The sequence below is a fragment of the Nansenia antarctica genome, assembly GCF_963989245.1.
Source record: "Nansenia antarctica genome assembly, chromosome: 16".
Classification (NCBI taxonomy): domain Eukaryota; kingdom Metazoa; phylum Chordata; class Actinopteri; order Argentiniformes; family Microstomatidae; genus Nansenia; species Nansenia antarctica.
In genome coordinates, this window is record NC_137686.1 from 20,289,872 (window position 1) to 20,314,623 (window position 24,752).

The window sequence follows — 24,752 nt, forward strand, 5'->3', positions numbered from 1 at the left end:
ACAACAAGTCTAGTATAATTCACTGAGGTGAGGTCATACAATTGAGTTCATGCGCAAAAGGAGGTAGAGCCGGCGTCTAATGATCGCAAGGTCTGCAGTTCTGTGGTTCGAACCCTGGCTGGCCATGTGCCGAGGTGACCTTGAGCAAAGCACTGAACTCCTAATTGCTCCATCTATGGCCCGACCCCTTGCCTAAAGCATACAACAATTGACTTACTTTGCATGGCAATAAAAACAACGATAATAATAAAAATCAAACAGTTCTGTCAATGAAGGACCTTTACTTTGAAATATGCCAAAAAGCACCAGGGGCGGCAGCCTACATCCAGCGGGACTGACTATTGTCAGGTAAAAGAAACAGTAGAACATGTACTTGTTAGCTGCAGGAAATATACATCAGAAAGATAGGAAAGAATGGAGGGACTGAAGAGAAGATTTGGAGGGCGCATTGGAGTGTGGTGGAAGTGGACAGGGCAGGAAGTGTCGGGTCAGCTTTCTCAAGACAGAAGGACTGTTGGGGACTGACAAACTGGACAATGTAGGAGTTGGCTAAATCCAGAAGATGGCAGTAGTGGAACGTTAGGGATGCGAGCTGCCTTTAAATCCAACAGAAGAAGAAGAAGGGGCGGCAGCTATCGCGTCTGCCTCACCGAGGCACATGTTTATATAGAGCCCACGTAAGGACACCATGTTAGCTAGTTCCAGCAACACATGGACGTTATACTATCTACCAAAAATGGACCTTATATCTAACCTTAAACATTTCTCAAAATTGGACTCTCAATCAAAACAGGGAGTGATAAACAGTGGAAGACCGTTGCCTGAGCTTAAGGATCTCAAGGATAAAGGTCGACATAAACGGTTGTTTTCAAACGAGTGGTACCAACGGAAAGACTGGCTGTGTGGCTGCGCTGCGAGGACTCGCCTCTACTGCTTCCCCTGCCTCCTGTTCTCCACTCGGGACAACGTTTGGACCAACGAGGGATTTTGTGACTTGAAAAATCTGCCACGGGGCCTCAGCAAACATGAAAAATCGACAACTCACATTCAAAGCCAAATCGCTTTAAAAACGTTCGGAACTTCGGCGATCGATCTGGCTTGGAATGAACAGCGGAGGTTAAACATCAGCACCCACAATGCCAAGGTAAAGGAAAACCGCGAGGTTTTAAAAGACCTTATTAATGCGATCTGTTTCCTGGCCAAACAGGAATTGGCATTTTGTGGTAACGAGGAGAGTGCAACAAGAGGCTCTTCTAACCGGGGCAACTATGTGGAGCTATTGCATGTTTTAGCTGAGAAAGATAAGAAGTTAGCGAGACATTTGGAGACTTCCACTGTGTTTTCTAAAGGCTCATTAAACGGAATACAGAACGCTTTAATCGAAGCGGTCGGTGATGTCATTAGAAATGATATCCAACGGGAGATCAATGCAGCCCCGTGTGTGGCAGTGGAAGTGGACGAGACGACGGATGTCACAACGAATAAAGCCCAGATCTCTGTCATCTTGCGTTATGTGGCTGAAGGTCAGGTGAAGGAGGCCTTCTTGGGATTTGACGATCTGAGTGACAAACGAGCACCGGCGGCTATTCCCGATTATGTGTTGGGAGTGTTGGGGAAGTACAATTGCGTTGAGAAGCTGGTGGCTCAGACTTACGACGGAGCCTCTGTGATGGCGTCAGATCTGTACGAGGTGCAGGCCAAGATGAAAGAAAAGGCACCCGAGGCCACGTTCACCCATTGCCACGCTCACGAATTGAACCTGGTGCTCTCGGATTCAGCCAAATGTGCAATGCCTGAGTGTAAAACGTTTTTTAAAACAGTTGAGGGACTTGCAAAAATTTTCAACCGGTCGACTAAGCGTGCCCACCTACTGGACGATGTTGTGAAGCGACGTTTACCAGGAGCAAAGCCCACCAGATGGAGCTCAACTTCGAGACTAGTGCAGACGATCGGCATGTACCAGGCCGATCTGCGTGCTGCGTTCCAGATTATGAGCGAAAATCCTGATGGTTGGGACAATGACACCCTGATGATGGCCGCCGGATATGATCTCTGGCTGTCCAAAGCATCCACCTGCTTCTTCATAATGGCATACGAGGGCATTTTCAAGGAAACCGATGCACTCTTTCGTGTGCTGCAGAATAAACTAACGACGGACATTGACGTCTGCTGTGCGCGAATCCGCGACACCAGGGGAGTTGTAGAGCGCCAGAGACAAGAGTTTGACAGTTTCCATGATCGATTAGAGCAAAGGTGCGTCACCCTTGGCCTGACAGACGATGCCCGAAGTGAACAACAGCCGATCAGAGATGAGAGGAAAAAAATGTTTCATAACATTCTGGACAATGTCAGTGTTCAAATCGAAGCTAGGTTTGATCATTTCCGTGAGCTGACTTTCCTGAGTTTGATCGATTGCACACAAAATGTCAAAAATGACATGTCACAACATTTCGCTGACTCCAAACTGCAGAGCCTCTCAAAATATGCCAGGCACTTTGACTTTGTTAGACTAAAGGGTGATCTTATCGGATTGTTTAGTTCACAAATGGTGAGGAACGAATGCAAATCACCCGCACAGCTCCTCAGCTTTTTGGCCCAGAATGATCTGATGCAGACGGTTCCCGAGGCGGCAAAGTTACTCCAGCTGGTGCTCACTATACCAGCTACACCAGCCTCCGCTGAAAGGTCGTTCTCTGCTTTGAAACGACTCAAAACATACAGTCGGAATCGGACTGACCAAGGAGGACAGCGTTCATCCCTGGCAATCATCTCTATTGAGATGGAGAGACTTTTAAAACTAAAAGAAAATAAAGAGGACTTCTACAACAAAGTCACTGACATCTTTGCCCAGAAGGATAGACGAATGGACTTCATTTACAAGTAAAGGTAAGACCATATATTTTCATTTGATCTTACTCCTTTCTATCTTACGTAAATAAGAAACATGTCTTCCAATTCACTAACTGTGTCCCCCTCCCTGTGTGTTCCTGTTCCCTACAGTGCGAAGGTCTGTGAGGAGAAGCTGTGCTACGCTGCCTACAACTGCGTGGCCATCGACACTGACATGAGTCCATGGGAGGAGTGACTCCCCTCCACATCACTAAAATGGACTGCACTTCTATAGCGCGTTATTCCAAAGTGCTTTACAATGGCCTCTTATCCACCTATTTACACACTCACATTCGCACACCAATGGCAGCAAGCTACCATGCAAGGCGCCGGCCAGTAATTTGGAGCAATTTGAAGTTCAGTGTCTTGCCCAAGGACACCGTGACATGTGGACAGGAAGAGCCTGGGATCGAACCACTGACCTTGCATTAGATGCCGACTCTACCTCCTGAGCCACGGCCGTCCCTGACATTGACACTGACATGAGTCCCTGAGAGGAGTGACTTCCCTCTGCATCATTATATTTTTTTAATAGAGTTTTTATAGAGTTTTACACACAAACATATTCTTTAGGAGCAGTGTCTAGCCGGAGCTAATGCCAAGCGTATATAGCTATATATACGCAATTGCCAATCAATCACAGCTGTACATAATAAAAATAAACTGCTGAAATATAATAAACTCCACTCTGGGTCATCTTTTCTTACCTTCTCACATGAACATTCTGAAAGAAATTGAATTTTATATTATATTTTATTTATTACATAGACTATACTAGATTAGATTTATGCATAGACTTTATAAGAATGTATAATTAATAAATCTCACCCTAAGGTCTAGGCCTGTAGGATGACACAAGTTGGAATTACAGATAAGGGGTTGTATTGTCATGAAACAAACAACCACTAAATCAAATTGTCAAGACATTTTCAGACAATATCCAAGCTGTACAGAAAGCTCAGCCATGTACCTGATACAATGGTCAAAACAATGCAAGTCAGAAAGTATAATTGTCTAGGGAGGTATTCCATCAACGTCACTAAAGGAAAATCCAGACATATTTTGATGTCTCAAGAGCCTGGATTGTCCTTAAGCAACTTTGATAAAATACCTTAGAGAAGTGCACAATTGTATTGTTTTGAATATCTTAAAATCACACTGCAGTATTTCATGGAACAGAATAAGAGAAAGACAACAGAAACCAAGATATTAACATTTTAACAACACATACACACATATAGTATAAGCAATTCCAATCTCGACATTGGCGCTTCCTTAACTTAATTTAATTGAGAAATATGAGCTTTTTTTCACCACCTCCAATTGCCCACTTACATCCCAGTTCACAAGTGATCGTGCTGCTTACAGTCTTTCACAGATAGATGGCGGTACTGGTCATTTAAAGTTGTGCAACGATCAAGGAGGAACATAAAAGAAGTAGGGTTAGTCTTTACGACTAACCCTAAAGACCTGCACTCAATTCTCGTGCTTTCTCGCGATATTTGATACCTTCAAACTTCCCCCAGGAACCTTTGCGTGTCCTCTTTCTAGCCGGCGCCTGAGAATGGGTACGTGTTTTCATGCTCGGTTCGGAGAGAGAATCCATGTCCATCAGATATTTTGCGGCAGGAATATAATAATTATGCTCTGACAGGTTAAATATAATTGTAGTATCCATAAGATTATTGTTAACTTGCATCGATATCTGTATTTATTCTTATTTTGACGAGATTATTGTGAAGTGATGGCTGCTGACATGTCTCAACAAGATGGCTGCTCGCATGGGGTATTTGGCGTTCTACTAGAAATGTCACTATATTTGCATTAATACACTGAGGTCGCTTTGGTAGTTATTCATTGCGATATCTGTTTTCATTGCTTAACATCCATAAAACGGACTATTTACGGCATGGAAACATTGCTTTGGTGTTCCAGTGTTGGGCTTCCTAGGTTAGCAAGTGATGCTGTGTGGTTCGCTAGGCCTGGCGATGTCTGCTCACCCACTCTGAATGTTGCTAAACTCCTGGGGTTTTAACAATCTTACTGGGGTCATAGAAAGTAAACGTTAATTGTCATTCACTGAACTACAGTCATCTTTTTTTTCACCCAAGTGTAACTAACTAACTACCCTAGTTCGGCACTCAGCTAATGCTAGGTGAATGGTTGGCTACCTACCCCAAAGCCATGCTTTAGTACGGGAATTACCGTGTGTAGGACTTGTTGAGCAACCGTGCTTGAGTGTTTATGATATTATGAAGCTGTGTTCCGATTTCAATATGAGGATAACACCTTGGAGAACTGACTACTCACTCAAGCACGTTAATTTGCACGTGGAAGTCCTGCTGCTGCACAACATTTTCTTGAGCGTGTCTCACTGTTTTGTGTCTCTGTTTTGCACCCCAGGTATCTCCAGGGACAACTGGCACAAGCGCCGCAAGACCGGCGGCAAACGTAAGCCTTACCACAAGAAAAGGAAGTATGAGCTCGGGCGTCCTCCCGCAAACACCAAGGTAAGCTCCCTTCAAGGGTCCACGTGCTGGAGTATTTAGATTTGACTGAGCTGTTGTCATTTGAGGTGTGGGTGATGAAAACGTGACCTTAGGTAGGTTTGTTTTTGACCGTTTTGGTTTCAAAAGTTATGACCTGCCAATGTTAGGACTTGTCATAGTTACTCTGACACACCGCAATGCCTGTGAAACAGGGGACTGAACATGATCTGCTAAGGGGGTGAAATGTATCCAGCTGACTTGACTGCTCTGTACATTTATCAAACTCATAATGCTTCTCCCTGTGTCTTAGATTGGACCTCGCCGTATCCACACAGTGAGGGTTCGCGGTGGCAACAAGAAATACCGTGCTCTCAGGGTTGATGTTGGCAACTTCTCATGGGGCTCTGAGTGTAAGTGGACCTCAAAACATGACCCTCATGGTTGTTGCCTGTCAATGTTTCAATCAGTGGAAGTCTTTCTATGACGATACCTTTGTCAGTTCTGCTACTGAATGCAAGTGATGATATTTGTGACTCTGAGAAAGACAAAAGAAGATACCCTACAGGAGTTTGACATAATTGTCTTCCACATATAATGGGCAATGAGTGTGTTAATTCCACTACCCTTCAACCAATTGTGCATAGAAAGTTGGATTGCTTGTAAACACTGCTTGCTTGTTTGTAGGCTGCACCCGCAAGACACGGATCATTGATGTTGTCTACAACGCCTCCAACAACGAGCTGGTGCGAACCAAGACCCTGGTGAAGAACTGCATCGTCCTCGTTGATAGCCTCCCCTACAGGCAGTGGTATGAGGCCCACTATGCCACTCCCCTGGGACGTAAGAAGGGAGCTAAACTGGTACGTGGACCACTTCTCGTATATCCCAATTCTGGTTTCCAAAGTAGCACCATTGGTTTCTGTCAATTGTGTTTCTTTCTTCTGACAGTAGTGTGATGTGGCCAGAGGGGTCTGTTGTGCTGTTTACAGAACCAAATGAAGCTTTGGGACCAGAATTGGCAGATTGATGCAAATGTTTCATAGGTGCATCACTTGTAAAGAATGCACTTGTAGAGAATGTTCACGCATATGCTGTGAACACATGTTTGTATGATGGTCTTTCTATGATGATAACTGTCCAGTTCTGCTACTGAATGTTAGTGATCGATATTTGTGACTCTGAGAAAGACCGTTGTTTCAGAATAGAAATGAATGACAGTTAATTCACTGGCACATATATTATATAATAAATATATACATTCTGGATGCTAACCTTGGAAAATAATGAAGAACTTGTCTAGCCTGTGCTTGTCAAGCATTATTATTGCAATGCAGAGTTGTGCATTTGTCCATTCATTGATGCTGATCGACTCCTTTGTTGTAGACCCCTGAAGAGGAGGAAGTTATTAACAAGAAGAGATCTAAGAAGATCCAGAAGAAATTTGACGAGCGCAAGAAGAACAGCAAAATCAGCACCCTCTTGGAGGAACAGTTCCAGCAGGGCAAACTGCTTGGTGAGTGAAAGCTAGTATTCGACTGGTTAAAGCGGTTTTCAATCATCATCTTCTTCCAGTTCTCCTTCTGAATTGTCAGTAATAAGTATTTTTACCATTTCCGGTCAGACTCTAGTGACTCTATTGTACTGTTGGTGTTCTATTGTACTGTTGGTGTTCCCGCTTGAATTTGTAATCATTGCGTTTCATCTCTTTCCCTGCAGCCTGTGTGGCCTCCAGACCTGGCCAGTGCGGCAGGGTAGACGGCTATGTCCTGGAAGGCAAGGAGCTGGAGTTCTACTTGAGGAAGATCAAGGCCAAGAAAGGCAAATAGATGTACACTTGTTTGATACTTCGTCAATAAAACCCAAACGTTCCAGATCTGTGTGCTGTCTTTCTTTCCTTCTTTTTTTACTGATGGGTCTATTTGGGTGTTTAGTGTATACAAGTACTTGTGACAGGAAGTCCCAGTCACTAGTGTTTGTAGAGGGTTAAAGGGTTATCATTGTATTGTATTTACTGCACTGTCTAGTGACTGGTCTGCCGTTCCCCTGGTTGTCCAGTCTCATTCCAGTGCCAGATTAACCTCAGTCAGCAGAAGGGCTGGGCCACATCAATGGCTCCTCCCTTTCGAAGGCCGAGAACAAATCATGAAGTGTTAACTGTAGGGCTACTTGTTGGCACTATACAGATTCCGCATCGAGTTAAACTGCTATTTGCAGAATAAACTGAAATGCAGCAATATATCTTCATGTCTTTTTTTTATGGTTGTGGCTTGTGGGGATTGAATTGGGACATATATTAGATCAAACTTTAGGGGACTTCAGTGTATGGCAATGCTTTTCCAAAACTGCACATTGTAATCCATTCAAGTTGCTAGTGTGTCCTTAAATCTAACACTCAGAATCATTATACCTCTGATGGGCTCCTAAAAGTCCGCCCCCTTGTGGCACAATAATAGAACTGAGATCCCACGGTCCTTCAATGTGATTGTCCTGTACAGTCGGAAAATGTTGGAAGCACATTGTTTCCCAAATGTCTTGAATGTGTAGTGTCTTCATTTCCTCTACTTAAGTATGTTGGGTGACATAGACATTTTATTAATTTGACTTGAGTTAACACAGCTGGATTTGTAGTACTGGTCATCAGCCAAGCACGATAGCTAACCATTCTACTGGCATTAGATGCCCGAGCTAGAGTAACTTAACTAGCATAGCAGCTCTGCACTTCTGTGATTGACATGCCATGTGGAAATACAACCATTTATCGAATAATCTTAAATAATCCGGCAAATATGAGCTACGGATTTCTATAGTACTTTTGCTTGACTGTCAGTTATTTGTATTTTCTATGTCATTTGACCTAATGACATTGTAGTTATGATATAACTAGCGTATCTATTGTACATAACACAATTACATTTTGTAAACATCAACATGATGAAGCTGGTTACCTAGGTCCGATGAAGCAGTAGTAGGTTAGTACAAGGTAAACATTTCATTCCAGCTCCCAGGCAAACTTTGGAATGTTGCTCTGAATGGTACTAACCCTAAATAACCCTTTATAACCATAACATGGTAAATACGGTATGGACTGCACTGTATTACAATGGCCTCTCAATCGCACACACCATGCAAGGCGCCGGCCCGGCTTCCTGATTCCTGATCGAATTCTCTGTGTAGAAAAAAGTAGGCATACACAGGTTTTCAGCGTCAATGCAGCTGTTTTTTTATTATCTTGAGTCTCAGTGTATCTGAACATAACATTTGAACATAAAATAAGCTCGAGCAGCTGGCTGTAGCTTCAAAGCTATCCGTAGCAACAGTCTGTCTGTAAACATCTGAAATGGGAGAATATTTGTTCAGCATTCGCTTTTGTAGTTTATTTGTACTTAATAATGGGCCTATATGTTTGCTATGAAGAAATGTCTCCTGACTGTGGGGCAAGGTATTTATGACCTCCAGGCCTCTCCCCCTGACCTGATAGGACCACTGGCTGTGACTGCATTTTGACTTTGTTTATAAGTAAGGGTGTGGGCTCTGGCCCTGTCTCTCTTCTCTCTCACCTCTTGACCAAGCAGCTCTCTCTCTCTCAGGCCGCTCCTCTCAGGCCCTCTCTCTCTCTCTGTGCCTGACCACGGAGCTCCTCTCTGTCCCCCTCCCCCTCTCTCTGCTCTCTCCCTCTCTCTCTGCCAGACCAGCGTCCAGCTTTGATGTCTGTATACTTTTGTATTTTGAATAAATGGTCTTAACCTGCTCAATAACTATTCTTCATTTTAGTAGCCAACAGGGTAGAAATATACAACACTTTCATTTAGGGGTTCTCAGTCAAATAAAAAATCTGCTATGCCTGCCTGCGTGGCACTAATATTATTAGCATAGGATATTTACCCTCAGTAACGGTGTGTGGTGCCAACAATTGTACGTTATCGTGTTAACATTAAAGTTAACCTAGCTTTCTGTTGCTAACTTAAGTGATGATGACAGTAGATATTCATTCAACTAATGTTGCAATTTTCATCTTTTGAAATTCATTCAAATGAATGTTAATTCATGCCATGTATAAACATGATTATATTATATAACCCCGTTCTCGATTCCTATCCCTAGTCCTGAGTGGTGCAATTGCCATACCAGGCGGTGATGCAGATAGACAGGATGTTGGCGAGGATCTTAGGTGCCATGGAAAATGTCCTCAGCCGCCCGAGGAAGAAAAGCCGCCTTTTTGAGTCGATGTGAAGGGACTATTTTCAGTTTATCATGAGTATGCCAAAGGTTGTGAGGTGTAGGATCCAGGGGCAGAGAGGAACCAGACGAGGCATTGCAGTTAAAAGGCAAAGTCCACTTTACTTAGAATAATCCACAGGGTAGACAGGAACGAACTTTCGAAAATGTAAAACACTCGGTCTCAACCAGGACGCTAGAGAGGCAACGCTCCCTCAAAACTTGCAACATCTGTGGCATTGTGCTGTGTGATAAAACTGCACATTTTAGAGTGGCCTTTTATTGTTACCAGCCTAAGGCACATCTGTGCAATAATCATGCTGTCTAATCAGCATCTGGATATGTCACACCTGTCAGGTGGATGGATTATCTTGTTAAAGGAGAAGCGCTCACTAACTCCCATCCTTTATTCTTTTCTTCTCCCTCTTTCTCTCTTCCCCTGTCCATTTATCCTTCTCTCCTTCCTACCGTCTCGCAGTAGGAATGAAAAATAGAACATTTAACATTAATCCAAGCTCATTCAGACTGCAGACATGGCATAATGTCATGTGACACACACACACACACACACTAAGCGATGAGGAGTCTGTGCAGGAGCCAATATTTCTAATGATTCATTATGTCTTGTACATGATTCTTGTATATTATTCTTTTTTTTTTAAATTTGTTTTTCTGATTTTATCCTTTTTCACCCAATTTAGTATCCAATTGTACCCAACCTAGCATCCAATTATCCCCTGCCTATTGCGTAAGATCCGCCGCACGACCCCGTGGCCGGCAGCCCCAGAGGAGATAGCCAGGCAGACTAGCTGTCTGGCTTCTCGAGCCCGACACCGTTATTCCGGCACCCAGGGGGCGGTGTTGCGCGACGGATCCTTGTCCGGAAATAGTCCTATACCCCCCTTGGGAGCGGCCGCTCAATATGCCGATCCCTGTGAGCCCCGGCCATATCCGGGTCTGGCGAGACCGGGATTCGATCCCAGTCCCCGGTGGGCAGCTTGCACTAGAGGCTAATGCTTAGACCGCTGCGCCACAGCGGGGCTACTTGTATGATTCTTGTTATGATTACATTTCTATTGGGATATTGCCTCAGGCATAGCTGTAAACATGCTTAGCTACTATATTTGTTGCTGTAATCGCAGTTGCTTCTAGCTATGATATTTAAGATCACTTATCTAGTTACACAATCTTCAGCATAACAAGTTCATAAGATATGAAAAATGCACAAGCAAAAGGATTGAATGCAAATAATTTTTTATTCACGGTGGACAGCAGCTCCAGTTGTGACCGTCCTCTGGAGGAGTCGTCACAGCCGCCACTGTGCCGGGCGCTAGAGAGAGGAGAGAGAGTTCATATGAGCTTCACCAGGCCTATAGCTACAGAATTAGAGTTGGGTACCGAAAATCGGTACCGGTATATACCGGTTACTGTACATTCGGTATATACCGTACCGAATTGCAAAGGAGATTTCGGTACCTCATTTCGGTACTTTTCTATCTCGCCCCCTGGTGTCCGGTGTCATGCAACAGTCAACTGGTGACTCGTGACGTCACATCGCCTGTTAAATTTCCACTCAGTGCGTGTCATGGTAGTAGTGAGCTGAGCAGTTGTGTTACGAGTTAAGAAGAGTGAGTGAAAGCATATATACTAAATTATGATATTATCTGAATTGTATTATTATTATTATTATTATTATTATTATTATTATCATAATCATATTATCTAATTTCGCTAGCTAGCCTAGCTACGAGGTCACCGAGAATGCCGAAGGCCCTAATGAAGCAGCGTTCTAAAGTGTGGCTGCATTTCACCCGACTCGACGAAAACAACGCGAAGTTCAAAATGCTTAAAATCATTCGCACTTTATCGCTATTATGGCGATGTGCTGTGCCTATGGTGTTCCTCAGTCCAGCGGCAGTCAAATGCGTAGATTCGTGTCTTGCTCTCTCAGCACCGCTTCCTGGTTGACGACTCCCGTTGACAGCGGGGGGAGAGAAACGTTTTACCAGGGAATTCGCTCTGCGCTGTGTCGTTCAGTTTCAGGTGAAGTGACGTGAAAACAATATTTGTTTACTTTATGTTTATAAATCTGTGCCATTAGACAATTATGTCAAAACAAAAAAAAAGTCAAAATGACAATAAAAAAGTCAAGAGAGGTGTCGTATTTTGCCAGAGAAGGCAAATATGCTGATCTTTTTGCAAAATAATTGCTGAGGTGGGAGTTTTATTTGAGTGTATATTTAACTGTAATATTATATATATGTATATTGTGCCTCAGTCAGCAGGAGTTTTATTTTCATTTATTTTAATTTGAGTGTATATTTAACTAATATATATTGTGCCTCAGCAATAAAAAAGTGAAAAGCTGTTTAATGTTGTCGACCGTGTTATTATTATATATATATATATATATATATATATACAGTATGTCATTTTTAAAAATCAAAAGTACCGAATTAAGTACCGTTTCGGTACCGGTACGTTTTTAAAGTATCGGTTAGGTACCGGTACCGGATAAAACCCAAACGATACGAACCCAAACCCAACCCTATACAGAATAGAATACTTCATTAGTTTAGTTAGTATGTCCTTGGTCTATGTGTTCTACATGTTGACTTACCTCTGCTGTGTCCATCGTTGTGAAGATGGTTACAGGGTCTCGGGGGACGGAGGCCGTCTCCTCACAGATGTGAGGATCCTCTGGAAGAGGGAACGCTTCTGTTTCTTTGAAGCTCCGCTCTCCTCACAAGGCGTCGTCTCAGCTGTCACTGGGCTGGTCGCTAGAGAGAGGAGAGAGAGTTCATATGAGCTTCACCAGGCCTATAGCTACAGAATAGAATACTTCATTCGTTTGGTTAGTATGTCCTAGGTCTATGTGTTCTACATGTTGACTTACCTCTGCTGTGTCCATCGTCGTGGGCAACCTCGATGCCCTCCTGTCCTGGGGCTGGAGGCTGGACACCATCATTGATGTCCTCCGGTCCTGGGGCTGGAGGCTGGACACCAACCTGGTTGGTCCTCTTGCACTATATCAGTTGTTACAGAAGAAGAATCAATGACAGAACATATCTCTTAAAACCCCATTATTCCTACAACAACAATGCATAGCTTGTCTGCTGTTTTATGATAAACTGGTAAGACTTTACCTTTACATTACACTTCCTTAATGTGAAATTATGTGGAATGTGGCGCATAGAGAAGCAAAGAGGCGAGTTTGTTATTATCAAACTAGTAACTAAATTAGAAACGTTATGCTAGTTATTAATTAACGTTAATTTCGCAATGAAGACCGAACTGCAGCGTTTTAGCCAACACCTAGCTTGCTAGACAGGTGTGTTTTTTTTCTCCAGCTGACGTTATGTTAGACTCTAGAATCATGGGCATCATTTATTTTGTAAATTGTTTTTGTCAAACGTAGCTTATTATTGCCTATTAATTCTTGTACCTTACTCAATATCATTTTTGTTATATTTTTAAATTCTCACTGATTATTTTGGTGAAAGTTGTCAATTATTATGACAGAAATTGGCAGATCTCCTGCAGTACCTCTGCGGACCCCCTAGGGGTCGCGGACCCCCGGTTGAAGACCACTGCAGTAGAGGATACAGGCCTGGAAGAGCTTTGAGGTTTGCTCTTCATCGATTTCCGAGGACTGCCGTCTATTTTCTTGGAGCCCTGAATGTTGAGAAAAGGTGCAAATGGAAATGCCATACCTGTTGCAGCTTATCAATCCCAATAAAGCAATGCAATTATACAAACTAAAATACTACACATATGAATATAAATGTGTAATTCTGTATCAATTAGTTAAAGACAAGGCAGTGTTATCAATTAACATTTTGAAAGATATAGATTCAGTATGTGTAATATACCTTCCAGCGAGAGAATAGTTTTCCCTTCTTTCCTTTCTTGGCTGCCTGTGCTGCACCACACGAACCAAGAAGCTCCGTCGTCAATGACGTCTCCAAAACATTGACAATTGCTGGATATTTGGACTCAGCCGCCATCTTGAGGCCTTCCTCACCACCGAACTGTTGCACAAGCTCCTTGTGAACATCCATGTAGATCTTGTAGATGTCCAGACCCCGAGGGTATTCCTGAGTCCGTGGGATGCGTGACGCTGCGCAGAAGTCTGAGAGGACCGACTCTGTGACGCGTATGCTCTTCTCATTCAGGTCTCTCGCAGATATGGCGGGAAATATATTCACCAGCAGTTTGGTGCAGATCCCTCGCACCAAGAGGCCATAATCCTCCTTGCCAAAGTTTGGCAAGACATGTGATACCCTCATATCTGGTGTCACATAGGCAAGGCGAGGTGAGTTTATTTGTAGCACATTTCATACAATAGAGGCAATTCAAAGTGCTTTACATACAGCATTGAACAATACCAAGAGGAGGATAGTAAGAAAATATATATATGTGTTACGGTACATGTGGGAATACGGTACATGTGGGAAAACTAGGGTTAGGGTTAGGTGCTAGGGTGACTTGGTACATGCTGGCATGTCGAACCCTAATTCTAACCCTAACCCTAACCCTACCCCTAACCCTAATCCTAACCTTAACCCTAGCACCCTAGCACCTAACCCTAACCCTAGTTTTCCCACATGTACCGTATTCCCACATGTACCGTAACATATGTTTTAAATTACAAGAATAGATATATATGGATAAACATTTAACAAGATAATTATAATTATTAAGATAATAGATAATGGATGAAAAGACATAGATCGAAGTGTTAGTGTTTAACCATTACTGTTGCAAAACATTTTTTTAGCTTAGATTTAAATATTTTTAGGGGCCTGTTTGATTTCTTCAGGGAGTTCCAGGAGCATGCGGCAGAGTGACTAAAAGCTGCTGCACCGTGTTTTGTTTTCACTCTTGGAATGATTAGCTGATTAGTCTACCAAGACCATTTTGTGATTTGTATACAATTAGGAGTACTTTGAATTCAATTCTCTGATAGGGCTTTCACACCGGCAAAGAACCGTGCCGGTTCGCGTTCGCATTCGGAAACCTCCGAACGTTGGCGCTGTCCGGCGAACGATACACTGGTATGAACGCGGGCTCGTTCGCCAGACAGCGCCAACGTTCGGAGGTTTCCGAACGCGATCGCGAACCGGCACGGTTCTTTGCCGGTGTGAAAGCCCTATGAGAGACTGGTAGCCAGTGTAGAGATCTCAGGATTGGTGCAGTGTGTTCAAACTTCTTCGTTATATAGAGGGGTGAAACTAGATAGGGTTGGGCGTTGCCTGTACCTCCTGAATAACCGTCCTTATAATAGGACATCCAGGATCAGGCGTCTGGTTAGTATGTCCTAGGTCTATGTGTTCTACATGTTGACTTACCTCTGCTGTGTCCATCGTCATGGGCAACCTCGATGCCCTCCTGTCCTGGGGCTGGAGGCTGGACACCATCATGGATGTCCTCCGGTCCTGGGGCTGGAGGCTGGACACCAACCTGGTTGGTCCTCTTGCACTATATCAGTTGTTACAGAAGAAGAATAAATGACAGAACATATCTCTTAAAACCCCATTATTCCTACAACAACAATGCATAGCTTGTCTGCTGTTTTATGATAAACTGGTAAGACTTTACCTTTACATTACACTTCCTTAATGTGAAATTATGTGGAATGTGGCCCTCTTATAAATTCACTGTATATTTTCTGTTTTACCTTGAGCTTGCGCTTCATCGTTGAAAGGAATTTGCTGAATTTCCCTTTCTTCTTCTTCCCACTAGCATCCCTCTGAGGCTGTGTGACCGAGGCTGTGGAGGTGTCGGATCCCATTGAGAGGGCCATCACCTGGTTGACCTGGTTGACCAGGGCCCCCCCAGGAGGCTGACATGTGAGACTACCCTCACTACACACCCTCTCTACATTCTCCAGCAGAGATCCTACAGCACTGTGGCATTGCTGTAGCTCCACTGAGGTCTCCATTTTCCCTGACTGTGCCACCATGTCACCCTGAATGGCGACCAGGGTCTGGCTAATGCTGTCTCTAGCCTCAGCCATCGATGCACTCTGCTCAGCCTCATGCATCTCATGCAGCGGCACGCATCTCTCATGCAACTCCTTCAGCTTCCTCTTCAGATCTCTGCAGGTCCGGTCCGTCTCCGTCTTGTTGAGGCTGCCGGACAGGTGTCGCTCCGTCTTCTGTTGCACGGCAAGCTCATGCCGCAGATCTGCCCCGACACACAGGAAGAGCAGACACAGCATATCAGCCATCCATAATGGATAACATTCATCCAAACTAGCAGTATGAAGGATGTCAGGAATCTAACACGGTATATATCTCCTAGTAGCAAGCCAAGGGAAGAGTAGGCCCCCGTTTGAATAGTCTTGAAATAGATACATCCATCCATTCACTTTCTTTCCATTTCACCCTTATTTGACCAAGTTGCCTGAGAGAACACATTCTCATTTGCAGCGAGAATCTGGGGAACTGTTGCAGGGGGGAGGGGTGGGGATGAATAAGCCAACTGGTAGCAGAGGGTGACATGTTAACGCCTACTCTTGCGATAAGTGCCATGGGATCTTTAACGGTATTCGGGAGTCGGGACCTCGGTTAACCGTCTGTCTTTCTTTCCTTCTTTCCTTCCATGTATAAATCACTGATCTGACATGACTTGATTGGTGGTAAACAAGCAATGAAAATGTTGCTTTGACCAATCCAATCACATTAGATCAGTGACTTCCTCAAGGATGGAAGGAAAGGAAGGAAGGGTGCATTCAAGTACTCGAATAGGGTAATCAGACAATTGTCAATCAACCATCAGATGACTCATCCTTTAACAGAGAGGCTGGCTGGAGTGTAGAACTAAACAGAGACAGTTGTTGTTGTAACATTAGACGCTCCTGTGGTGAGCTCTCGGCCCGGCGCTCACCTCTTTCTTCGTCCTTGAGCCTCTGCACAGACTCCAGCAGGTTCTCCTTCTCGTCCAGCTCGCCCTCCAGGAAGGCGTTCCTCTCGATCACATGGTTCATCCGCCCCTCAAAGTCCTCCAGGGACATGATGTTCGCCCTGGGAGACGGCAGGGAGGGAGAGACAAGACAGACATGATTACATTAGAAACTGTTTAATTGGTCTTTAGCATCACCAGTTACATCAAACATAAAATCATTGTCATCATTAGTCACCATACACAACAAACTAGCTCATTACTGCCTACATTGGCAAAGCCGCCGTTGTCCATTACGTGCCAAAATTGTGGAACTCCCTGCCAAAGGGTATCAGAGAGGTGGACTCAGTAGACATTTTTAAATGACAGCTGAAAACAAATCTTTTTAACCAGTATTTTTAAACTGGCATATCATTATTAATACTTTTTTTCTTATTATATTCCTACTCATTTTTCATATTTTTATTTAAATATATATTATTCTTTCTTTTATTAAAGTTGCTCTATTTATTACTGTATTATGGCTGTGCTGAACTATTCATTATTGTGACATGATTGTGCTGAACTGTCAAAGCACGTTGAGCTGCATAATCTAAGCCATTGTAGCTAGAATTCTATCCATGTGCTCTATGGGTGTGGACTGGCATTGGAGGGAATTATATTATAGATATGATAAAGCATCTAGAATGTTTGCTAATAGTTTGTGTGAAGTCCCTCTTCAACATACAACCTAAATTGTTTTACTTATTTAGACAGGCTCACAAAATACTGAATAACTTCATGTAGGTCAGGAGAAGGTCAAAGCAGACTGACCTCTTTGCCCTTTCCAAGTCATCGTTGGACTGCTCCAGCTCTCTGATGCAGTCTCGGACCGCCGTGGTCTCAGCCAGGTCCACCTCTAGTGTGGAGATCTGCCTGAACGCTTCCGAATGCTGGACCTCAAACTTCTCCTGCAATATCACAACAAATAGACAACAGATTATATTTTCATAAAAATAGTCATTTTAGAAAAATGTTGTATTATTATTATTATTATTTAGAAAATGTGTATTATTATTCATTTCACATATTATTAGCAATTAAATATGGTATTATTATTATATTATTGACTTAATATTATTATTGATGTATTATATTATTGACAATTAAATATGGTATTATTATAATATTATTGATTTAATATTATTATTGATGTATTATATTATTGACAATTAAATATGGTATTATTATATTATTATTGATATGGCCTCTGGTGATGGCCATGATGTCGTGTGTGTGTGTGTGTGTGTGTGTGTGTGTGTGTGTGTGTGTGTGTGTGTGTGTGTGTGTGTGTGTGTGTGTGTTCTACCTTGATAGTCTCCAGTTCCATAAGCAGGCGGTTGTTGTCTCGACTTATCTGCTGAGACTCCTGCAGCTCCTCCTGAGACTCCTCAGCCCTGAAGACACAGACACAGACACAGACACAAAACAGTCAAAGATGTCCTACAGTTCAACATAGCTAAGATGAAGTTGATTCTTTGATCTGTGTGTTACTGGCAGAATTTGAACCCTGGTCTCCCACGTGAAAGACTCAAGCATCTCTCCCATTAAGCCAAGAGGACGTCCTCAAAGTCACAGTTTATAGGTCTCAGACAGGGCTACCTCATCACAAGAAGGTGCTTTCAAACCATGTGCTTGGCAAAAATCCAGACTGTCTCACTGATGGAATTCGTTAACTCTGCTGGTGTTTTTCTTCCTGCTCTTTCCAGAAACGCTGAAGGGACGCGAACCTTGTTTTATTTGGTTCTCCCATGTCTTTACAGCACCTAAAACAAATCTGATGTGACTTCTTCTGGTCTCAATCTTCTAGTTGTCTATATAAACAACGGGACATGTGAGATCTACATGTGAGATCTACCAAGGTCTACCAAGTTGTGATCGTTGACAAGACGCACCGTGGTTTCATAGTGGAACACTCTAATACGTCATAGTACATTATTATGCGCGATGTCCGTCACATCAGTGGCTGGATGTGAGAGCGCAGGTAAGGGCGGGCATGCAATGATTGATTGACCAATCACAAGAGATCATTTTCGAGTGGGCATTGAGTGATTGACTGCAGTGATTGACCAATCACAGAACATTCGAGGCTTGACGGAAAGCTCAGTCACACTCCTCAGGTAAGTGTAGCTCTAGCTAGCTATATAAATTGTTTCTTTTAAATGTAACTCTCTAAACCATATCAGTATTGTGCCTCGCTTGTTTTTTTTCTTTCATCGAAATACATGTGGAAGCTCATGACCTTCATGTAAGATAGCTAGCTAGCTATGAATGAATGAATGGTCTTTATTGTCATTGCTATAGTACAGGTACCAAACAACGAAATTTAGGATGATTGTTGATAGTATGATTGTTGATAGTAATAGTGGTTTGATTGTGATTGCGCTAACTTAGCTAGCGTAGAAGTTAGAACTACTGTTGTTTAACTAACCCTACCAGCGTTTTTTCAAAAAATACTTTTATGCTTATGTTAGCTAATGATATGTCAATTTCTGAAAACTTGCAATCTATGGTAATGCAAGTGGCTACATGTATATTTTTCAGGTAGAAAACTGATATTGAAACAGATCTCCTCAGCTGCGTCAGACAAAGCTGCCCACAAAACCACACAAACTAGCAGTGGTTTACACAGTTCTCCCACAGTACGTCAGCCCATGGGCACTCTAGCTGGGGCAAGTGGTGCCCTGGGGGTTGGCCAGCCTGTTAGAGCTAACACTGCAGCAAGAAATGCAACGGTAGGTAATAGGCTAGGTGCACGATCTCACTACTTCCTGAAAGGCACCTGGCATGAACATATCCTGTCTCACTCTATTGGTTTAATTGATTAATCAGCTGTGCGGTAAATCGTTGGAACACACAGTGCACAGCTGATTAATCAATTAAACCAATAGAGTGAGACAGGATATGTTCATGCCAGGTGCCTTTCAGGAAGTAGTGAGATCGTGCACCTAGCCTATTGGGAGCAATTTGGATTTTGCCCAAGGACACCTTAACACATGGCCAGCCAGGGATCGGACCGCCGACCGTGCGATCATTAGACCCCCGCCCCAGTATATAATATATATAACATATTATGTTACGGTACATGTGGGAAAACTAGGGTTAGGGTTAGGTGCTAGGGTGCTACGGTTAGGGTTAGGGTTAGGGTTAGACATGCCAGCATGTACCAAGTCCACGTAGCATCTAACCCTAACCCTAGTATGTACCGTAACATATACATACATGCATGATGTATTCTAACAAACAGTCAGTCCTAATTTTAGCCCAATTTATTTGTGTCTAGATTAATTTAGTTTTTACATTTGGAACATAACCGTTTCTAATTGTTCTTGCAAACCATGATAAAAGTATTTTTCTAATGTATTTTCCCCCCCTAGATAATTCCCCTGCAATTGGTTTTATTTGTTTTGTAAAATAAAAATGTAATGTTATAATACCGATGTTAGGTAAGAAAGTAGGGCAACAAAACTCATCCTCTGTCTGGGTGACAGGAGAGTTGTGATTAGACAGAAATATTGTTTGGCGTGCGACAAAGGTAGTGCGAACTGCAGTGCATTTTCCCCCTTTGCAATCATGTATTTTGGTTAATATAAGTGGAAAAACCGGTTTTAAACGTTTTATGTCAAGGGAGCGCTTTTATTTTGAAGTTTTCGCCAAACCGGAAGTTCCGTTAAATGTGTTGGTTTCAAGCAGAGCAAGTTAGGAACTCGGTCTTTGCGCTCAGGTCGTTGGTGGTGCGGCTGCTCTGGGGCTCTTCAGTGTGGACGTCTCAGTCATTGTGGAGGACAATGCTGTTTAACACGGTAATGTAGACAATACAAATAACTGACATAGTCAAGCAAACGTTCAATAGAAAGCTGTAGCTCGTATTTCCCAGATTATTCGATAAATTATTGTATTTCCACGTGGCAGAAGTGCAGAGCTGCTATGCTAGTGAAGTTACTCTAGCTCGGCCGGCTAATGCTACTAGCATTACTAATGCTTAGCCACCTACCCTAAAGCCACGTGCTACCACATGTGTGGCCCATTTGTCTATCGTGCTTGGGTGTATATGATGACTTAAAAGCTGTTTCCGATGTAAATATGCGGATAACACCTTGGAGAACTGACTTACCCAAGACGGAGCAACTCTGCACGTGGAAGTCATGGATGACCACGTGTCCTTTACTCATTTTGTCTTTCTGTGTTTTCCACCAGGTATTTCCAGGGACAACTGGCCCAAGCCTTACCCCAAGAACCCAAGAAAAGGCAGAATGACCCCGGTAACGCCGGTACGCTCACAGCCTGTGTAATCTGTGTAATAATCGACTCAGTGAAATGAGCCATGACTACACGTGGCCCTGGCCTGTGACAGAATTTGTGAATTCCTAATAAATGTTTTTTTATTATTATTGAAATGAGCAATTCACGAATGATTCGTTATTTTCACGAACAACTTATCAACTATGTTAGTGTTATTATAAACATATCTGTTGCCTTGCCTGCTGCCACAGTCCTGGTTAGCTAACTCAGGTGAATCAACTCACCCTATTCACTAAAGAGTCAAAAATAACGATTAATTCCGGAACTGCACATGAAATATTTTAGATTTCACTGAACTGTTATTTGAGGTGTGGGTGATTTACCGTTTGTAGGACTTGTTGAGCTACCGTGCTTGAGTGTTTATGATGACATTATAAAGCTGGAGTCTGATTTCAATATGAGGAGAACACCTTGGAGAACTGACTACTCAAGCACGTTTTGCACGTGGAAGTCCTGCTGCTGCACAACGTTTTCTTGAGCCTGTCACTATTGTGTGTCTCTGTTTTGCACCAGGTATCTCCAGGGACAACTGGCACAAGCGCCGCAAGACCGGCGGCAAACGTAAGCCTTACCACAAGAAAAGGAAGTATGAGCTCGGGTGTCCTCCCGCAAACACCAAGGTAAGCTCCCTTCAAGGGTCCACGTGCTGGAGTATTTAGATTTGACTGAGCTGTTGTCATTTGAGGTGTGGGTGATGAAAACGTGACCTTAGGTAGGTTTGTTTTTGACCGTTTTGGTTCAAAAGTTATGACCTGCCAATGTTAGGACTTGTCATAGTTACTCTGACACACAGCAATGCCTGTGAAACAAGGACTGAAGATGGGCTCTTATGAGGGATGAAATGTATCCAACTGGCTGATGCACAGTACATTTGTCAAGCATATAATGCTTCTCTGTTGTTTTAGGTTGGACCTCGCCTGATTCACAGTGAAGATTTGCAGTGGCAACAAGAAATGACGTGCTCTGAGGATTGATGTGGCCATCGTTCATGGGGCTCTGAGTAAGTTTGTGCCTCTTCACGTGGTCCTTTTTAGGGTCTGTAAAGGTTAGTTGAGATGGGGTGGGTAGTGCAAGTCTTTCTATGAAGATAATTTTGTCAGTTCTGCTACTGAATGCAAGTGATGATATTTGTGACTCTGAGAAAGACAAAGGTAGAAGATTACCCAAACAAATGTTTATGATGTAGAATTAATTTCCTCTTCCATCAATCTTCTGCATAGATGGGTGTATGAGGTAGTTTATTCACAACCCACTCAGCATAGAAGGTTAGCTTATTTAATAACACTTATGATTTGTGTTTGCAGCACGCCGTCGCAAGACAGAGATGGTTGGTGTGGTGAAGAACTGCATCGTCCTTGTTGATGGCCTCACCTACAGGCAGTGGTATGAGGTCCACTATGCCAATCCCCTGGACGCACAATAAGCTGGTACGTGGACCTTTTCTCATATCTGTATCCCAATTCTGGTTCCCAAGTACCACCATTGGTTTCTGTTAAGATGCTGCAATCTCTTTGTTGAATAGTGAAGTAGCCGAGCAGTTTATTTTGCTGTTATAAAAGCATAATGGTGCTTTGCAACCAGAGTTGCCATCTGAATGTTTCACATGAGCATCACATTATTATTATTTGCACAAAGGTTTATCAACCGTGGTCTTTCTATGAAGATAATTTTGTCAGTTCTGCTACTGAATGCAAGTGATGATATTTGTGACTCTGAGAAAGACAAAGGTAGAAGATTACCCTAACAAATGTTTATGATGTAGAATTAATTTCCTTAGGTAGGTTTGTTTTTGACCGTTTTGGTTCAAAAGTTATGACCTGCCAATGTTAGGACTTGTCATAGTTACTCTGACACACAGCAATGCCTGTGAAACAGGGACTGAAGATGGGCTCTTATGAGGGATGAAATGTATCCAACTGGCTGATGCACAGTACATTTGTCAAGCATATAATGCTTCTCTGTTGTTTTAGGTTGGACCACGCCTGATTCACAGTGAAGATTTGCAGTGGCAAAACAATAAATGACGTGCTCTGAGGATTGATGTGGCCATCGTTCATGGGGCTCTGAGTAAGTTTGTGCCTCTTCACGTGGTCCTTTTTAGGGTCAGTCTGTAAAGGTTAGTTGAGATGGGGTGGGTAGTGCAAGTCTTTCTATGAAGATAATTTTGTCAGTTCTGCTACTGAATGCAAGTGATGATATTTGTGACTCTGAGAAAGACAAAGGTAGAAGATTACCCAAACAAATGTTTATGATGTAGAATTCATTTCCTCTTCCATCAATCTTCTGCATAGATGGGTGTATGAGGTAGTTGATTCACAACCCACTCAGCATAGAAGGTTAGCTTATTTATTAACACTTATGATTTGTGTTTGCAGCATGTGGTCGCAAGACAAAGATGGTTGGTGTGGTGAAGAACTGCATCGTCCTTGTTGATGGCCTCACCTACAGGCAGTGGTATGAGGTCCACTATGCCAATCCCCTGGAGGCACAATAAGCTGGTACGTGGACCGTTTCTCATATCTGTATCCCAATTCTGGTTCCCAAGTACCACCATTGGTTTCTGTTAAGATGCTGAAATCTCTTTGTTGAATAGTGAGGTGGCCGAGCAGTTTATTTTGCTGTTATAAAAGCATAATGGTGCTTTGCAACCAGAGTTGCCATCTGAATGTTTCACATGAGCATCACATTATTATTAGTTGCACAAAGGTTTATCAACCGTGGTCTTTCTATGATGATAACTGTCCAGTTCTGCTACTGAATGCAAGTGATGATATTTGTGACTCTGAGAAAGACAAATAGATTTCCTATGCTTTTGCATCATGTAGATTGAATGGCCCCTTTAAATTCATCTTTATAATTGGTGTATAAACAGGTATTTTAAATCACAGGTACAGTTGACCCACTTAACACACTTTTTTTTTGCATTTGCAGGCTTCACTCCACAAGACCAGGATCATTGATGTGGTCTACAACCAAACAACGAGCTGGTGCGAACCAAGACCTGGTTAAGAACTGCATCGTTCTCCTTGATAGCAATTGGCAAGTGGATGCATATGTTTCACACAAGCATCACTTGAATAGAAAGCAACTGATCTCCATGCATGTGTTGTGAACAATGGTTTATGGATCTTGGTCTTTCTATGATGATAACTGTCCAGTTCTGCTACTGAATGTTAGTGATCGATATTTGTGACTCTGAGGAAGACCTTGGTTTTGGAATAGAGATGTGACAGTCTGGCAAACTTGAAACACTATTTACAATCTAAAACATATCAATTGGCAATACAATTTAGCACTTTCTAATGATTCAACCTGTTTGTAGACCCCTGAAGAGAGGCATTTGTATTCATTGCGTCCTTCTCCCCCTCCCTACAGCCTGCATTGCTTCCAGACCTGGCCTGTGGCAGACGGCTACATCCTGGAAGGAAAGGAGCTTTAGTTTAAAGTTTATAGTTGTATCCCATTATACAAGTACAAGAGTAAAATTCTTAGGCTTCAGTTCCTCGACATTTCAGCGACAAGAGAAAGGAAGGTCAAGGCTGTACCGTGTTTACTACGTCAATAAAACCTCAACATCCCAGATCTGTGTGTTATCTTTTTCTTTCTGATGGGTCTATTTTGTGTGTACAAGTACTTGTAAACTTGGAAAGGGTTAAAAGGATTATCATTGATTTCATTGCACTGTCTAGTGACTGGTCTGCCGTTCCCCTGGCTGTCCAATCTCATTCCAGTGCCAGATTAACCTCAGTCAGCAGAAGGGCTGGGCCACAATAATGGCTCCTCCCTTTCGAAGGCCGAGAACAAGTTAGTGTTATAACTGTAGAGCTACTTTCTGCTACGAGACAGATATATCCTTGAATGAGTGCTTGTGACATTTGCTTAATAAACTGAAATGCAGCAGTGACTGTCTAA

General features: G+C 42.9%; 1 protein-coding gene and 1 long non-coding RNA gene across 3 annotated transcripts; both read left to right on the forward strand.

Annotated features, from left to right (window-relative positions):
- Window positions 1–4,413: 4,413 nt before the first annotated feature.
- Window positions 4,414–7,249, forward strand: rps8a (ribosomal protein S8a). Its single transcript, XM_080546484.1, has 6 exons — window positions 4,414–4,457; window positions 5,293–5,399; window positions 5,689–5,788; window positions 6,063–6,238; window positions 6,762–6,891; window positions 7,095–7,249. The coding sequence occupies exons 1-6, from the start codon at window positions 4,454–4,456 to the stop codon at window positions 7,202–7,204; spliced, it is 627 nt and encodes a 208-aa protein (XP_080402610.1). The 5' UTR covers window positions 4,414–4,453; the 3' UTR covers window positions 7,205–7,249.
- Window positions 7,250–20,262: 13,013 nt separating this feature from the next.
- On the forward strand, window positions 20,263–24,405 carry LOC308171436. Of its 2 annotated transcripts, none has more exons than XR_013937825.1 (8): window positions 20,263–20,341; window positions 20,736–20,809; window positions 21,354–21,460; window positions 21,746–21,840; window positions 22,145–22,267; window positions 22,811–22,907; window positions 23,216–23,349; window positions 24,232–24,405. It is a non-coding gene; the product is annotated as an uncharacterized lncRNA (long non-coding RNA). The 2 variants fall into 2 exon arrangements; XR_013937826.1 differs by lacking the exon at window positions 24,232–24,405 and adding an exon at window positions 23,772–23,997 and having other exon boundaries at window positions 23,216–23,338.
- Window positions 24,406–24,752: the final 347 nt, after the last annotated feature.

What these genes read in the sequence shown, in the direction of transcription:
- rps8a (XM_080546484.1), top strand. An exon ending in GTCCTCCCGCAAACACCAAG is followed by an intron (nt 5,400 to 5,688) that starts GTAAGCTCCCTT and finishes CCTGTGTCTTAG; the next exon opens with ATTGGACCTCGCCGTATCCA. An exon ending in CTTCTCATGGGGCTCTGAGT is followed by an intron (nt 5,789 to 6,062) that starts GTAAGTGGACCT and finishes GCTTGTTTGTAG; the next exon opens with GCTGCACCCGCAAGACACGG.